The sequence below is a fragment of the Lolium perenne genome, chromosome 4, assembly GCF_019359855.2.
Source record: "Lolium perenne isolate Kyuss_39 chromosome 4, Kyuss_2.0, whole genome shotgun sequence".
In the NCBI taxonomy this organism is placed as follows: Eukaryota; Viridiplantae; Streptophyta; class Magnoliopsida; order Poales; family Poaceae; genus Lolium; species Lolium perenne.
In genome coordinates this window covers 249,100,177-249,117,840 of record NC_067247.2, presented here as the reverse complement: position 1 = coordinate 249,117,840, position 17,664 = coordinate 249,100,177, and the positions used below count along the sequence as shown (strand labels likewise).

General features: G+C 45.0%; 2 protein-coding genes and 1 long non-coding RNA gene across 6 annotated transcripts; 1 reads left to right on the top strand and 2 right to left on the bottom strand.

Moving 5' to 3' along the window:
- Positions 1-227: 227 nt before the first annotated feature.
- LOC127328488 (uncharacterized) lies at positions 228-767 on the bottom strand. Its single transcript, XM_051355082.1, has one exon. It carries the CDS (start codon positions 765-767, stop codon positions 228-230), a length of 540 nt encoding a protein of 179 aa, XP_051211042.1.
- Positions 768-5,981: 5,214 nt separating this feature from the next.
- On the top strand, positions 5,982-8,040 carry LOC127332326 (acyl carrier protein 3, chloroplastic). 2 transcript variants are annotated; one of them, XM_051358596.2, is made up of 4 exons: positions 5,982-6,162; positions 6,263-6,379; positions 7,286-7,408; positions 7,609-8,040. In XM_051358596.2, the coding sequence occupies exons 1-4, from the start codon at positions 6,106-6,108 to the stop codon at positions 7,735-7,737; spliced, it is 426 nt and encodes a 141-aa protein (XP_051214556.1). In that variant the 5' UTR covers positions 5,982-6,105; the 3' UTR covers positions 7,738-8,040. The 2 variants fall into 2 exon arrangements, with proteins under 2 accessions (XP_051214556.1, XP_051214557.1); XM_051358597.2 differs by having other exon boundaries at positions 5,992-6,162; positions 6,263-6,373.
- Positions 8,041-8,934: 894 nt separating this feature from the next.
- On the bottom strand, positions 8,935-16,997 carry LOC127332328 (uncharacterized). 3 transcript variants are annotated; one of them, XR_007870400.2, is made up of 5 exons: positions 14,525-16,997; positions 14,252-14,372; positions 10,704-14,080; positions 9,450-10,604; positions 8,935-9,350 (listed from the first exon to the last, which is right to left on the bottom strand). It is a non-coding gene; the product is annotated as an uncharacterized lncRNA (long non-coding RNA). The 3 variants fall into 3 exon arrangements; XR_011743490.1 differs by lacking the exons at positions 8,935-9,350; positions 9,450-10,604; positions 10,704-14,080 and having other exon boundaries at positions 14,087-14,372; positions 14,525-15,619; positions 15,735-16,997; XR_007870399.2 differs by lacking the exons at positions 8,935-9,350; positions 9,450-10,604; positions 10,704-14,080 and having other exon boundaries at positions 14,087-14,372; positions 14,525-15,619; positions 15,887-16,997.
- Positions 16,998-17,664: the final 667 nt, after the last annotated feature.

Here is a 17,664-nt window from a genome sequence, read left to right as displayed (position 1 = left end):
TGCATGACTTCCACAATGTAGCCGGATACCAGCAGCTTGGTGACTTCTTCACCGATGATCTTCCTTCGGTCTTCAGCAAAGCGACGCAAGGGCTGCTTCACCGGTTTAGCGTCTTTCTGGACATTTAAAGAGTGCTCAACCAAGTCCCTCGGCACACCCACCAAGTCATCAGTAGATTAGGCGAAGATGTTTCGATTCTCACGGAGGAAGTTGTCGAGCGCGCTTTCCTATGCCTCATTCAGTCTGGCACCAACGCGGACGGTGCGCTCCAGGTATGCCGGGTCCTGGACAATGTCCTTTGTCTCCTTTGGTGGCTTGAATGTCGTTCCGCCAAGCGGGCTGCTCAGTGCCGCTAAGTTACGATGGGTTGATTGTGCCAGCGCGACAGCAGTCTGGATCCTCCTCTTCTCCTCCGCTATGACCAGAGATTCGGCCAAGCATGATCCGATTGAAGCTGTGTCCAGTGAGACCTTGTAGTTGCCTACCACGGTTATGGTGCTGTTGGGCACCGGTATCTTCATCTTCAGGTAAGCCGTATGAGTAGAGGCCATGAACTTTGCTAATGTCGGCCTTCCCAGCAGAGCATGGTAAGGGTTGTCAAGATCAACCACTTCAAACTGAATGTTCTCCACCCGGTAGTTATCCCGGCCACCAAACAGGACATCAACCCGGACTTTGCCCATTGGGAACAGGACAATCCCGGTACTATTCCGTGGAATGTTGCGTCTTGGCTCCAGCATGTTCTCAGTGATGCCGACTGTGTGCATGGTATGTCAGTACATGATGTTGATGTTGTTGCCGTTGTCCACTAGCACTTTGCTGAACCGGACGCGAGCTGATGGCCCATGCATTATGGAATCCACCACCAGAGCATAGCCACCCGGGTTAGGCATCACCTTCGGATGTTCTTTCAGAGACCAAGTGATCTCTTGTCCCGGCCACTGGGTGTATCTGGGTACTGCCGGTATGACGACATTCACCTCCATGGAACGCCGATGCACACTTTCCTTGTCCATCGGTTCAGTCACGAAGACCACACAACAAATGTCCGGATCTTGATAAACATTCCGGCCTTAAGGCGTGCGTGGTGCGGCATTGTTGTTGTTTCCCTCATCCACCTGATAAACTCTTTCTTGCTGCTGCAGCCGGTTTGGCTGAGCTTGAACTGGCAGCGCATTTGCTCCAGTGAGCGGAGGGGGCGGTGATAGTGCATCCGAGCCCTCCTTCATCAACCTCCAGGTCCAGGACCAGTCCCTGGTTGTGTGATTCTCTAGCTTGCATGGGTTCGGTGTATGCCACCGGCATGGTTGATCCATCGCCGATTCCATGGTGTACTTGGGCTGATCATGCGAGGGCTTCTTCTCTCCCCAGTGCTTATTCTGGCCGCCCCACGGCTAACCTCCGGTTTTTTTCCTTTGGCTTCCACCGGCCTCCGAGTTGTCTTGTACCACCGCCACTTGCTGCATCCCGTACCTTCTATCCGGAATGTCTTCCCTTCTCTTGTTGTGGTTGTTTTTGTTCTGGTAATCTTGGCAAGGCGGGTATCTTGGCAGCGGATCAGCCGTGATTGCCGGCTGCATCGGATCTCCCAGAGCATAATGGTCTGCCACCTTGATCATCTCAGCCATAGTGGTTGGCATGTTTCTCTGTAGCCTTTGCCACAGCGGTGAACCCCTCCGGCATCTATTGCAGAAACAACTGATGGCTTGAGTCTCTATCACACCCTCATAGGAGTTTCTTGTTGCACTCCACCGGGTTAGGTATTCCTGGTCGCTTTCATTCTCGTGCTGCTGAAGTTGCTGACAAAGGCCTCTTCGAAGTCAATCCACCCGTTTATGCTTCCTCTGGGCAAATTGTTCAACCAGATGCATGCCGGTCCCACCAGTAGCGATGGTATGGATCTTACCGCCCAACGGCGGTTTCCTTCTGCAGCGATATAGACTGATGTGATGTAATCAGCGAGCCAATCTTTCGGCTTGGTGCTGCCGTCATAGGTCTTCGTATCCCGGGGCAACTAAAAGTTACGCACCGGAGGCTCTTCCTTCATGATCCGGGGGCCGAAACACGGCGGACCCGGAGGACCTTCAGCTTCGATCATCTCGGATAGATAGACTCTATCCAATCTATGTCGTGCATCTTGTTCCGGCAGGAATCTTTCTCCCACACGGTCTCCCAGAGGGTTTCTGTGATAACCAGCTCTTTCCAGCTCAGAGTCATCATCATCATACCCGCTTGGTGCCGCACCACCGGCTCTTGGATATCTCGGAGGTGGCATTTCTGCACCGGCATTCTCCGCTCTTGCTGGGTGATAGTTCTGCCCTGTTTCGCCGTTTCCGGCATGACCATTTCCGGCATAACCGTGGACTGCCCCCTGGCTTCTTCTGCCGGTGTTGTTCAGCCCGGATTTTTGTTTTGCGGCTAAAACCGGATCATACAACGTCATCTGCTGGGTGTTAACAACTTTTTCTCTTCTTCTATCGGGATGGAGGGACGATGGCTGCCCATGCGACTTTTCTCCGACATTCCTAGCCAAATGAACGACTTGGGATGCACCCGCACCTTGATTTCTCCGGGAAACCTCTGCGGTTTGTTTAGTAGACATAGCAAGTAATTCTTTAACCCGGGCTTGTTGCTTTACCAGGGCATCACCCGACAGAGATTCTAGTGCCTCTACCGTGGCTTGAGCAGCCCTAAGAGTTTTATCCGGAGTGATGTACTTTGGCTTCTCTGCCAGTGAAAGTGATACCGACATAGATGTACTGGAATGAACTTCCCCGCTCAAGTCCTTATCTAGGTTACGGCCTCTAAGCCGGGTAGCAGCTAATCTAGCAGGATCTGCGCTAACTGAAGCAAAGCCATGTGCTGCATTGTACCCACGTAGGGTGATGTTGAGCTCCTGCTGGGCACGAGCCACATCGGCTGCTCCGTGAAGAAGCGCATGGGGTTGTGCCTCCAGATCAGCCCGAGTCACCGCCACATCGGCATTGGGCGCGATGGGCATTGACAACACATTCATGGCGGCTTGAAGAGGAGTAGAAGCCGGTGGCACGTTGGAGGTGCCGACGATGTTTTCGTCCCTCTCGAGCGCGGGTTTTTCCAGTTGCGTAGATCTAGTGGGGGCGTTGTTGTCACCGACTGCTCCTTTTCCGGCATCTGCCGCGCCGGCCATCATCACCTCGACACTGCCAGCGGGGCGACCGGTACGCAACCCGCGGGATGCTACAGACCATGGTGGATCCGGCGCCACCAGCACCACTGGTGGGTACCGAGGCTCCGTCACAGTGCCGAGGTAGACACGGTGCAAGCCGAAGAGCATGACGCCGCCGTTCCTGGGGAACTTGGTGCCGTTGGCGAAGCTTCCTGCATTGTCACTGACGAAGTCCAGCGAGTCGAGCCTCTGGATGAGGCCAGAGACCACACGCTCGCCGGAGGCTGTGATGAACCCCGTCCGGATACGAACCCCTGCCGGCACAACTGCAGGCCCCACGGTGGGCGCCAACTGTCGTCGTGGTGAATCAACAGATGCCATGGGATGGCTTAAGTTGGGGCCGATATGTACAAGGGAATCAGAGGAGGGGAGGATGGAGATCGAATTCACTCTGATACACACGAATACGGGCGATATACCTAGGTTTAGGGCCCTCGTGAGGAGGTAAAGCCCCTACTCCTGCATGCTTCTACTATATGATCTCAACAAGGAACTACAATGGTGGTGTTTCCAGCACTTGGCCAGAGGTTGAAGATGAACTAGAGGTAGAAGAACCTATGAGAGGTGAAGCTCCGTACGGCTAAGAACTAGGATTGTGCTCTCCCATGCAAGGGAAGTGCCCCTCTCCTTATATAGGGGAGAGGAGGCTTACAAGGGAAGGAACCCACAAGGAATCTATGCCTAACTAAGCTAACTTTATAAGAGCATCTCCACCGTTAGCCCCCAAATAGGCGTTGGCAGGGGGGCCGACACCTCCGTTTGGGGGACGCCGGCACTGCATCCTCTATTTGGGGGAGCTGTTCCCACACCGGCGCCCCCAAACAGGGCTGCCGCGATAGATTTTTTTACACAAACTACATGTTATGTTATGTTTAAAGTTTCATTAATCCCATCTACATTTCCTCCTCTTCTCTCGCGTCCTTCGCGTTCTTCGTTGCATCCGTTATTACTCGAATCGTTTTCCTTACGTATTTCCTTACGTATTTCCATTCTATTTTCCTCTCCTTTTAGATTTTCCTTCGTGCATAGATCAGGGGAAAGTAGTTTCTCTCATATCGGATTGGTCATCTCCCTTAATGGATTCCAAGGAACAAGATATTGTCGTGACCAAGGAAATAGATACCGGGTTGAGCGCCCCGGATTATTCCCGCGGCCGCTGGGACAACTCAGATGTTACCGATGCTGAAATAGAATGGTTGTACCGGTCTAGGCGCATACCAAAAGATGTTGCCTGCCGGATTCCTCGGGACGAAAGGATGCCGGTAACGGAAACCGGCTAGGTGGTTGTTTTCACCACCCATTTCGCGCGCGGTTTAGGTTTGCCGGCTTCTAACTTTTTCCGGTCTTTCCTCGACTTCTACGAGCTTCAGGAACATCATCTTCCCGGAAACGCTATTTTCTCCTATCTTCCTTCGTCTCATTTTGTGAAGGGTATGTCGGCCTCTGGCCTTCTCTGTAACTCTGGGCGCGGCTGTACAACCTCCGGATTAACTCTATTCAAGATCCGAAGGTGCCTCTCCTTAAGCCGGTTGTTCAGTGCAGCGCCTGCATCGTGTGCCCCCGCCAAAAGAGCCTGCAAGTAAAGATGGTCGGTTTAGAATCCTGCCGGAAGTGGTAGAGGACCTTCTTTTATGTGAAGAATACCGGCGAGGAGGATTTGATCAACCTCCCGGCTTATGTTTTCAGCACTTGGCCAGAGGTTGAAGATGAACTAGAGGTAGAAGAACCTATGCGAGGTGAAGCTCCGTACGGCTAAGGACTAGGATTGTGCTCTCCTGCGCAAGGGAAGTGCCCCTCTCCTTATATAGGGGAGAGAAGGCTTACAATGGAAGGAACCCACAAGGAATCTATGCCTACCTAAGCTAACTTTATGAAGCTTCTTTGGCTTAGGCCATGACGTTTCCTTCTGTGCCCCTTGTCTGGTGACCCTCCTTGGTCGGCCTACGGATGCTTCCTTCATCAGCAACCTGCTGTGGCTTCATGGCTTCGTTTAAAGCTAATCCTGCTTACCTCCTCGATGTCCTTTGGCACCAGGAGGAAATCTTTGACCAAGGTGCCGACATGTAGCCTTTGAAATCTATGCTGGACCCATGATGACTTTACCCCGGGGTAAACTGGTACCTTATCTTTCTTTCCTCCGAGACTTCGGTCTCCTGGAGATGTCTCCGGCTTAACCAACGCCTGTTCTTCTCGTTCCAGCATATCCTTTCCGGTATACTAGACAGTGCAAACCAGATGACCTTTTGATCCGGTCGCTACTATCCGGGCTATCCCATAAACTGGTTTATAACTATCTTACTTAGTCATATTTGCCATACTGTTGACCTACCGGGGGTCATCCCCCGACATTTTTGTTTGCCTAAAAGATAATTTTTTCCTCTCAATTTTGTCGACCCAATGCTTTATTCTGTCTTAATGAATCCCAAGTCAACACTAAAACTATATTGATTCTTTCCCAATAAATAAAGATTTTTTTCTGTAAATATCATGTATTTGATTTCATCCATAAATCGACTTTAAGCTTCAACTTTCCTCTGGAGTGTTCATCAAGGGAAAGGCGGGAAAGGCTCCACTGCAACGAAGATTCAAGTTAGTAGTAGTATGCCAGCGGAGAAGTTAGTAGGGAGTAGACTTTTCATTTAAACCTCAAGAAAAGAAAGCGGAGAAGCTTATACGTATCGAAACAAAGAGCTAACACCAGCGGGAATGGTTGATGGCGATCCCTATGCCAGGTCCATCGCTGGTCGATACTACCGAGGCCGCCTCCCCCGAATAAAACACGCGCGCCCGCAGCTCACTCCGCTCTCTCAGCTCATTCCTCCTGTCCCTTCTCCCACCCCTGCTGTAGCTTAGCTTGCTGGCTCTCCCGGCCGGTCTCCCCCGCGCCTCACATCGAGATGGCTGCGCTCGCCGTCGCCGCCGGGTCGGCCGTCTCCCCGGCCTACCGGATCCAGGTAAATGAAGCTCTCTGTCCTTGCCTTTTGCTGCAGCTACTCGTGCTCATTCAGCTACTGTTTTATGTCGACTGAGAACTGACAAGGAGATCATCTGCAGCTGAGCGGCCGGAGGAGCGGCACGGCGTTCTTCGCGACGCAGAGAGCGGTGGCTACCTTCCCGTCGGTCCGGCTGCGCACGGTTGCAAAGAGATTCCAGATTGCTTGCTCGGTATGTGTACGTGTCCACCCATCCCCCAGATTCAGTCGTTTGTTCTTGCTATTTGTACCAGTCATTTGCTCGCTAGCCTAGCTGTGTAGTACTAGTACCGTGCATCATGCCAATTAAGGGCCTGTTTGGTTCCCAGCCACATTTTGTCAAGCCAAAGTTTGGCAATTTGGTATGTGTTTAGTTCTTGCCACACTTTAGAGCTGCCACACATCACTATCCATATGGCCCACTTATCATAGAGTGAATTTTTGCCAACTTTTGCCACACTTTGTGGCTTCCAAAATTCTAGCCACACTCTTGTGACTGCCACACTTGCCAAAATTAGGCTTGGCAAAGTGTGGCTGGGAACCAAACAGACCCTAAGTTTTAGTCTGGCGATCGAGGTGTTTCAGAAGTGAGCTCTGCTGTAACGAGATGTTTCCATGCCGTGACAGAAAAATACTAGAATGGATTCAGACATACTAGAATGTACCTAGCACATCGTAGATTCATCCATCCTAGATTCACTTTGCGTTTTGGGCACCAGCATTTTACATCATCTTTAACTGCATGCTGTGCTAGTAGGAACAGAGAGAGATGCGATATTTCCTTGACGGATTTTCTGCCCTCTGCTAATCCGTAAGATACTCAACTGCAAGTGCTAGAAATGTTAAAATGCCTGCTGATGTTCTTACCGTCCTCATGCAATATATTACCATTGATTAATATACTGGTAGCTAGAGGAATCAAATTAGCATTCACTGTGATATACCTTTTCATATACCTCAAGTACCCGATTTTTCAGTCTTGTGACTGTACAAAGTAAAATGCTCCAAACATCTCCAACCATATATATGCTGAATACTTCAAACTAATACTTTGACTGATGAGATATTAGTGAAGATCCATTCTGAAGTTCCAATTCATGAGCAGGCGAAACAGGGAACTATTGACAAGGTTTGTGGAATAGTGAAGAAGCAGCTAGCCGTCGCTGAAGACACGCCTGTAAACGGAGAAACAAAGTTCGCTGACCTTGGGGCTGATTCGCTTGACACGGTAATCTCCTCGACTAGAGAGTGATTGTTCAACATCATCTTTCACTACTTTATTAGTGTACTCTACTTTTTGTGGTCTTGCATATTCTTGTGGTCTTGGATATTCTTCCATTGTAGACTAAATCCGTTCCAGACACTGAGTGCTAGCTACTAAAACCACTTCTAATCCTAGTGCTGGATCCTATTATGAAATGTATACAGGTTGAAATTGTGATGGGTCTCGAAGAGGCATTCGGTATCACGGTGGACGAGTCGAGCGCCCAGGAGATCAAGACGGTGGAGGATGCTGCCATGCTTATCGATAAGCTTGTGATAGACAAGGAAGGTTGAAATGACGGCACACTTTCGTTTCTCCAAAATAGTTTTGAGGGGCACAGAGTTTAGCCTATGTTGTTGTACTCTTTAGCGTGAACCGATATGCGCGGTATGATTTCTCCAGGCTAAAATTAGTTAGGCAGGATCTACGTATGCAGTATGCAGAGGTTGTTTGTCTGGATGCTATCCTGGATTGAATAATCAAGGGAGGTAGTTCTTCCCTCCGGCAAGATTGCTACTCTTCTAGCAGTATTTGTGTCAGACGACAACGTTGAGATGGATTGAATAATCAAGGGAGGTTATTCTTCCCTCCAGCAAGATTGCTACTCTCTAGCAGTATTTGTGTCAGTCGACAACGTTGAGATGCGTCGTTGAATTTTATCTGGAAATATGCTGTTATACGGTCCGTGTTTGCAGTGTCTGGTCTGCGTGGCGTTTTTTCAGCCCGCAAACAACGTTTGGGGTGCCCTCCATGAACGTATTTGGGGTTTGCGGTTTGCTATATCTATGTCTACTAGAGTTGCTCTTAGTGTGTGTACCATGTTGCATTGATACAATCTCGTGAAATAATTGTTAGGTGTTGAGAAGCCTTTGTTAAACTTTCAAACAGTGGATCATTTTGCATGATATCAATCAATATGAAAAAAACAGCATGCGAATACTAGGTGGTCTGAATTATGATTGTTATTACGTGCTCTGAAATCTTAAATTGAGTGATAGTACTACAATATTCAGGTGTAGGGTTTTGTCCCCCATTTGGTGTCTCTGAATGTTCGTTAACCAAGCTCATATAGATCAGTAAATTTAGTTTGCTTCAACAGATTGATGCTTGTTACTTTTGAGAGCAAGCAGTCTAAACTTGAAAATAGGGAAAGCCATTCTTAGCACAATTTAGTTCTTTCGAATCTCTTGTGGATACGGTTGCTGTTTGAAACAGTCTGAACTTTGAACATATGGAGATCCTATTATTTTGAGAAAGCAAACTTTATCTGAAAATAGTTTACCCTTTTGTCTGAGGTGTGGTCAAAGTTATGGAGCTACACAGTCAGCCTTGAAAGATGGTTCTACTTTTAACTTATTCTTCTATGTTTCTTGCCAAGAAAAAATCTTCAGAATTGATCCCATCCTTTAGAATAAGAAATTTCTCTTTTCTTGGTAATAACTTAACATTGCAATTGAACACTCTTTGTTTGATCAGAAGGTGAATATGGTTCTTCCGACATCTTTCTTTCCCGGTGAAGGAACGGATATGGTTATTACCTTGACGCCTTGAAGCATTGGGTCTTGACAAAACTAGGCCTCACTAACTCTGGGATATTTCATTAGAGTGTTTAGATACGAAAGGTGAAGTACTCGTGGGCCATACGAATATGTTTTATCCATCAGAAATCATCAACACCACAATTTACAATTGTTGGATTCAAAGCCAGTCAATCACCTCCACGGCTTAGGTCCCAACATTCCCTCGCAGGCAAGCGTTCATGCTGGTGGCGCAGGAGAATTTGAAACCACAAAATGTTCCCACCCGAATCCATCGCAGAGACCACAGCTGCTATCATGGTGGATGCTACTGAGAGGATGCTTCTGTTTTCACCAAGAAGCTTCTCGCCATCTCTTCCGTCACATCTCTGCATGCACGTACATAAAGAAAATTAATGGTAGACACAGGATATACAACATCATATTGTTACCAAACTTCTGTAGTAGATAGAATCGAGTTTCCATACCTGCCAGATGCTTCTTCTTTGCTTATAAGCAAAACATTCTTGGACGTGATGAGCTCAAAGAACTTGACAACGCATCCACCGCCTTCAACCTCTCGTAAAGCGCAGCCAGAAACTGGTTAAATTCATTCGGCTTCTATGAACAAACGACAGATCAGATACAACCAAGCAAGCATGTTTAGACTAGCCATGTTTTCATAAGCTTAAAAATAGCATCAGAACTTTTCTACATCTCTCTACTATACACTGAAATGGAAGTAGATAACCGTAGGGAACATTACTTGTTCAACTAGATAATACCCCGCACGCTGTTGCGGCAATTTAAACAACTAAACTGAGAAAAATCGTGCAACAAAGAAGAAGGTTATTTTGAAGTTCTATCGGTAGTAGACACACATGCCATGATTTGAACTTCAGAATGTAAAAAATTGTACATACATTAACCAATGGTGATCTCACATGCCGACATGAGTACTTTGAACTGAGTAAAAAATATGTAACAAAACACACAAAAAACAAAAGCTAATGTGTCACATAATTGAATAAACATCTCTGTATTCAAAATTAACCAAGAAAGATAATGGCACGACTTTGGAATATACTTTGCCATGTAACCATATGATTTTTTTTTTAGATCCAACGTGCATCACTATGCTAATATAAGCGAATCGGATTTGTCTTCACCAGACCAGCACCGGCAGGACCTCAAAATAGAACGATAGAACATTACAAAAAGGATAAGTATTAAATTTAATATTTTTATTGGTAAAAGTGTTATAATATCCTTTCTTGTTAGATTCAATTGCTTCTATGATTTTGGACAACCTTCATTCAGTGATAAAATAGACTGAACACTGAAAATTGTTTGCCGCAGATTGATTGTGCAGCCATTTAACCTGGACGCAACAAAATAAAACTTTGATTGAAGCCCAGTCTGGCACTGCAATCAATCATGTGAGCAGAATTGCTCCCATACCTCAGGTTTTGCAGTGTGAGTGTGTGACCAGCAAATAGCCTTGCATGGAAAGTTGAATCATGTCTACTGATGGTGAAACCGTAATCCATCGCAGAGACCACAGCTGCTATCATGGTGGATGCTACTGAGAGGATGCTTCTGTTTTCACCAAGAAGCTTCTCGCCATCTCTTCCGTCACATCTCTGCATGCACGTACATAAAGAAAATTAATGGTAGACACAGGATATACAACATCATATTGTTACCAAACTTCTGTAGTAGATAGAATCGAGTTTCCATACCTGCCAGATGCTTCTTCTTTGCTTATAAGCAAAACATTCTTGGACGTGATGAGCTCAAAGAACTTGACAACGCATCCACCGCCTTCAACCTCTCGTAAAGCGCAGCCAGAAACTGGTTAAATTCATTCGGCTTCTATGAACAAACGACAGATCAGATACAACCAAGCAAGCATGTTTAGACTAGCCATGTTTTCATAAGCTTAAAAATAGCATCAGAACTTTTCTACATCTCTCTACTATACACTGAAATGGAAGTAGATAACCGTAGGGAACATTACTTGTTCAACTAGATAATACCCCGCACGCTGTTGCGGCAATTTAAACAACTAAACTGAGAAAAATCGTGCAACAAAGAAGAAGGTTATTTTGAAGTTCTATCGGTAGTAGACACACATGCCATGATTTGAACTTCAGAATGTAAAAAATTGTACATACATTAACCAATGGTGATCTCACATGCCGACATGAGTACTTTGAACTGAGTAAAAAATATGTAACAAAACACACAAAAAACAAAAGCTAATGTGTCACATAATTGAATAAACATCTCTGTATTCAAAATTAACCAAGAAAGATAATGGCACGACTTTGGAATATACTTTGCCATGTAACCATATGATTTTTTTTTTAGATCCAACGTGCATCACTATGCTAATATAAGCGAATCGGATTTGTCTTCACCAGACCAGCACCGGCAGGACCTCAAAATAGAACGATAGAACATTACAAAAAGGATAAGTATTAAATTTAATATTTTTATTGGTAAAAGTGTTATAATATCCTTTCTTGTTAGATTCAATTGCTTCTATGATTTTGGACAACCTTCATTCAGTGATAAAATAGACTGAACACTGAAAATTGTTTGCCGCAGATTGATTGTGCAGCCATTTAACCTGGACGCAACAAAATAAAACTTTGATTGAAGCCCAGTCTGGCACTGCAATCAATCATGTGAGCAGAATTGCTCCCATACCTCAGGTTTTGCAGTGTGAGTGTGTGACCAGCAAATAGCCTTGCATGGAAAGTTGAATCATGTCTACTGATGGTGAAACCGTAGAAAGCAAATTTCCTTGATTCAATATATTAGGAGAAAAAGCACTAGCAGGAAAATATGAAAACCATCAACAATAATAAAAATGCATCAATCTTTGTGTACTCAAGTTTCACTAATCCCCAGTGCCTCATTCGTGTTGCATCAAGCATTTTGGCCGCACCCATTAGACTCCGGGAAAAAACATATTTGCTGATCTTGACCTGTTGTTGAGGAGTGGGAACAAACTAACAAAGTAGAAGCAATAAGGAGGCACCATATTATAAGCTAATATAGAGGTGTGTATGCAGTTTTGCAATAGGATCCCATTTTTTTATCTATGACACAAAGGAACAGGGTATTTTAGAGCAATGAGCATGGAACATGCTTTCAAAATATAATCTGACAAATAAATTGCATGGTATAATGTCACGTTAAGAAGAAAATGTGATATCATTCGCAAAAGAGTGACATAAAACCATTAGATGAAAATGTGGAGAACATACATGGTAATTTAGTTTGACTGGACCTGTATCGATGGCGTGCCTGAAACAACACATGATGACATGATTAATACTGTAGAACAATTCCACATCCATCTAGTTAGGTGATAGACATCAAACCTAACTGACAAAAAATAATGGAAGATCAAGGTGAGCAAGGAGAGTGGCTCCCTCATTCCTGGAACTCTTATCAACATCCACCATCCAGTTTATAGGAACATGAACAATGGCATATCATGCAACTTGCAGTTGCTGCAGCCACAAAAATCGGTATTCTTTGATGCTGAAGTGAGTAATGAATTAGGCATGGATGAAAAAACTGATTACTTCATCCGATTAAATTCAAACTTGTGATATGCAGAAGGTGTAGAAACTAATCAAATAATTTTAAAAATAAAATCTGCACAAATAGCTGCCTGTAAATCTGGAACTGGATCAGCATAGTCCAATGGACTATGGACTTATCTTTGTTGGACACAACTGGATTGGATTACATTGGACATTTGGACGTGGATATTAATGGACACTAGGAAGGTAGGCGCGGCGACACGCCGCGCCCGTGCCGGTAATTTTTGAAAATTAGCTTGATTTGTTGTTAGCAAAATAAAGACTAAGTGGACACATGGTGTGTTTCACATTGCATTGTACTCGTCCCTTTTTCCTCCACCTATCCTTTGTGGGTTTGCTATTCGCTACCTTCCAAATTGGCAGTGCTTCCCCTCTTATCGATCAGGTCGAGGCGATAGAGCTGGCCACGAACCACCAGAGCAAAAGAGAAGAAAGGTGAGGCTTGGTTCAGGTCGTCGCCGTGCCACCGAGAAATAGGCAGGCTCGCAAAATCTAAACCGGCGGTTCTTCAAACAGTCCAGGTGCTAGACCCAGCCAGCGAGCCAAGACGATGAGGAAACATAGGAGGAAAGGTTGGGCGGAAGTCGCCAACACGGCGCGGGGAGCAACAGCCAAGTTCGCCAGAAGTGGTCGATTCGATGCAACATATGCAAGAAGGGCAACGGGAAGCGGGCAGGCAAAAGAAAGGCGTTGGGGAAAGAAGAGGAATCGAGGGCAGTGCAGCAGGCGATGTTAATGGGAAATGATAGCTCAGGCGGGAGCTAGCTTGACGGTGGCCTGTCTGCACTTCTTTGTCAGCCATTCATGCCGCTCCTCCTCAAGGTAACTACGATTCTATGGGGAGAACTGATGGTAGATTTGGATAAATGATAGCACTTTTTAAGCAAATCGTGTGTTGCAAGAACAGAATTCAATTATAGTCAATTTGCATTGCACTCTAATCGTGCGAGTAGGCGTGTTGTTACCAAAATCTGGAGTGTTCTGTCCCTAAGGAAGAAAATCGCTGCACTTGAGAAAACAACTGAGTAAAAATTAGACCAAAAAGAACAGGGTGGCCTTCAAGCTTATTTTTCGAGATGAACTTTTTATGCCATATCCAGAAAAGTACATTTACAATAATCAAACTAACGGAATCTACATGGTAAAGTAACTGGAAAAAAGGTCAACATGTTTGGTTAGTACTAAAAGAAAATTTCATTCCTACTTGTTTCTGTATGCAGCTCCCAGAACCTGGAACGTCACCAAAGAAAACTCTGATAAAAAAAATTAGACAAAAAAGAACATGGGTGAGCTTTTAAGCTTATTTTAGAGATACATAAGTACCTATGCCATATTCAGAACTGTACATTTATCAAACAAATGGAAACTACCTGGTAGAGTAATAACTGAAAACAAAACTTTACATGCTTGGATTAGCAGTAAGAGAAGTTGGTCGAACCAATTTGTGCAACAAAAAAGATACAGTTTTCTTTCTTTATTGTTACTTTTGTAGAAGCCTACAAATAAAACGCAGCTGTCAGATGTAAACTAAATAAATAAGGAACATTAAACACACCGGACTTCATCTTGCTACTGGATTTTAGTATCCTTTGAATCTGATGTTGCAAACCAAAAGAACAACATGGGTGCAATTAACAGCGGCAGCTCGGGCAAGCAGATGATATTACCTTGTTTCCTCCTAGATGGAAGAGCCCAGTGCGTGTTTGCCCAAACCAAACCCACATGTCCTGGCAGCAGTGCAGCACTGCCGCCGGTGCGTTGGGGTACTTCCATCTTCTATTTATATACCTAAAATTGATAAGCAAATGCATCATGAAAACTTCAAAATTTAACCTGCCAACTGATATCCTTTTATGTACTTAGAAGGGAATAGCATGAACTGTATTAAAAATTTAAAATACTATGAACAATGTTAAAGCTGAACATTCTCTTCATCATACCTTCTGAATTGAAGGCAGCAACTTTACTCAATGACCTTATTAAAATAAAGAGGCACACCTTGAAGGAAGAAAAGATCCACCGTAATCTTGCTCTTGCAATTGAGGAACCAATTTTGTAACCTGCTCCAGTTGAATTTTTCTTGTCTTTTGTTTTCTGAAAAATGTAGAAAGTTATGCACTTATTCCGACTAACTGCAAAGATCATCAACTCCATACATGCTACTGACTTTCAAACGAACTTATTAGTCATAAAATCGTGCCTTGTATGCATCAGTAACTAAAGGGTTGTTCCTTCCTACTACTAATTCTTGCGTGCTTTTTCTATGTATATGTTCACCATGATACAGCGTGCTTTTTCTATTGATATGTTCACCATGATACAGTAGTAAACAGATCCGAAACAATCACCCTTGAAACAGTAAGACATTGCGAAGACCTAAGATTTCACTTCCCACTTATGTATATTATATCAGAACCAGATTGAAAATGATTACAATAGGCTAGAACCTCATAGTACACCCCTTTTGCTATCCTGATTCAATATTCTTCTTATTCCACCAATGAGAATGACAGTGCTACATGGTCACAGTACACAGAGTATTGCAGCTGAGAGCTGCAGAAAATAAAAATGATGAGGTGGTACATTCATCTAAAGTAAACCGCCATACGGTTTACAAATGTAAGTTGCCAGAGAGACAACTTTTCACACCAGGTTATTTATACGATGATTATAGCATGTTAAAAAGTAGAAGTAATAATTAATCGGTACCATTTCAGAGATAAATTAGTCTCTCCACAGCGGACCTGATGGTTCGAAAAGAAGTGGCTAATTCGGTACTCAATGGTAGAAAACCAACTCCATTGTTGATATGCAAGATAGAAAACAAAATCAAAACTGAGACAATAACAACAGAAGCAACTCAATGGTATGCAAAGAGAAGAAAGAGAGCAGTACCAGCAGAACACCGGACGAATCTCTCGCCTCCAAGCATCAAGATTAGCCAAAGCACAATGAAGGGAAGAAACAACCAGAACAATAGTCAGAGAACTGACCAAAGAGGAGCGACCAACAGAGGCATCCGAATCATCAGCAGCCTAGAAAATGTCATTTAAGAACTTGAGACATATACCGCAAGAAAGATTCTTATTGCTCAAGAAAAATTGGCAAGTACTAATTTGTACATGGAAAAAATGACACAATAATATTCACTTTGATGTGCATGCCGTTGTGCTACCAATGCCATCTTTGTCTTCTCGATCCAAAAGTAGAACAGAGATAGAAAGATCTTACCCTACCCTGCTTAAATAACCAGCGGTAGGTAAAAGTTAATAACACCGCAGGAAAGAAACGGACATACTCACATGCTAATACTTGATGTACCAGGCTCACTTGATGCTGCAAGGAGAAACCACGTGGGTAAAAATTAATCAAGACTGCAGGAAAGAAATCAACATATTTACACAATTTATGTAGCAAGAGTTGTGCAATCCAGGAAGAACAATCAAATTTGAAAGACACAGTGAAACATGCTCCTATGTATATCTGAAGACCAAATATCTGAACTCGCAGCGATTTAATAATCCATAGGTCCCAGATTGTAAGCCCATCTGCTATCGTATCATTTTTTTATCAGATCTAATACATAAACTAATTGCTCACGGATATCACTATTTAATGGATGTTTCTTTTTCTTAAACTATAGGAGTTGAGTATCCAAGGGAGATACTGGGATTAAAAAGAGAGGATACAATCAGGAAGTATGACCAAATATGAACATGAAGATATAGAGAATGGGATGCAAAGCGATTTACCATAACAACTCAACTACGTCAAGTGGAGAAGGGCACACCTGCATCTGCATGTACTACAACCGAACAGAACAGAAGAACTAAAGCGCATCACCGCCCCAGTCTCCTCCTCCCGTGGATGAAAAGGTTGGAGGGCGGCGCTTCCATGGCGGCTGCAAGCGGAGAGTCGGCGGGTATTCGAAACACGTACAGGCCGCCATGCGGCGGAGAACGGCGCCAAGCTCCGCCAGTGCGTACTGCTGGAGAAGAGTCAAAATCGAAATAGGCTCCAAATTCCTAGAGGGTGAGGGAGTAAGAGAAGAGATAAGAAGGCGTTGCAGCCGGTCTCCAACGGTGGAATTAACAGGAGGTGGCCGCTCCATCTGTGAGCTCCCAGCTGCGCTGCCCATCAGCCCATCGCGGTCCTCTTCGTCACCCACGGCCATCGTTGTGCAGCGGCGCAGTTTTGGGCGCTGGGAGTTCCAGCGCACAGTACTGCGCGGGGCCGGAGTTCCCCGTGGTGTACGTTGCGCACCAACGGCCGCTGTTGAGGCCGCCATTAGGAAGGACTTTGGTCAGCAATAAGCTTCCGATGAAGGCCGGCGGAGGTGGAGATTGAGGGTTCAATGGAGGGGCTAGTCTGCTCGTGGAGTGGTGGCCTACCTCGATGGAGTCGTGGGGAAAATGGGAGGGGAAAATGGGAAAGGAATCAGGAGAGAATACGTGTCTCAGCCTGGAAGGGACGCCTCGATCTCGCCAATCCATCCAAAACTTCACCTTCGTTCGGTGGTGGGTCCTACAGCTGCTTTGATCACGCGAAGGAAACAATGCATAACTTCATGCGGAAAACCGGGAAAAGGGAAAATATAGGTACAGAAAAAGAGGGGAGCGAGAGATAACCAGAAGTAATTAAAAGAGGATACCGGAAAGAAGCCGGTCACCATGGTTTTTTCACGCAAAAAAAAGGAGAACCAAACCCCTGCGAGAAAGATATGCAGCAGCTGGTTTCCCACCTACAGTGAAAATCGGTGATGTGCCAATGTCCTATTGGATGAAAAAATACCATCTACAGTACTCAAAAGGCTGAAATTTTAGCAAATGGGGTTGGCTTTTATATAGTTAACTAGGAAGTGTGCGGCGCGGCGCACGCCGCGCCCTGTGTTGTCTACGGTGCGGGAGGAAGATTTATTGTTGATGGCTTTTATCATTTGAAGAGGAACGATGATGGTGATATGAGATTGAAAGCATAGATAAGTTAGATATGGTACTGCTTTGATGTTGAGTGTGCCTGTTATCCTCCGGTAGGTATCACCCCGATAGTGTTTAGGTTGCATGGCATTGGCAGGCCTTTT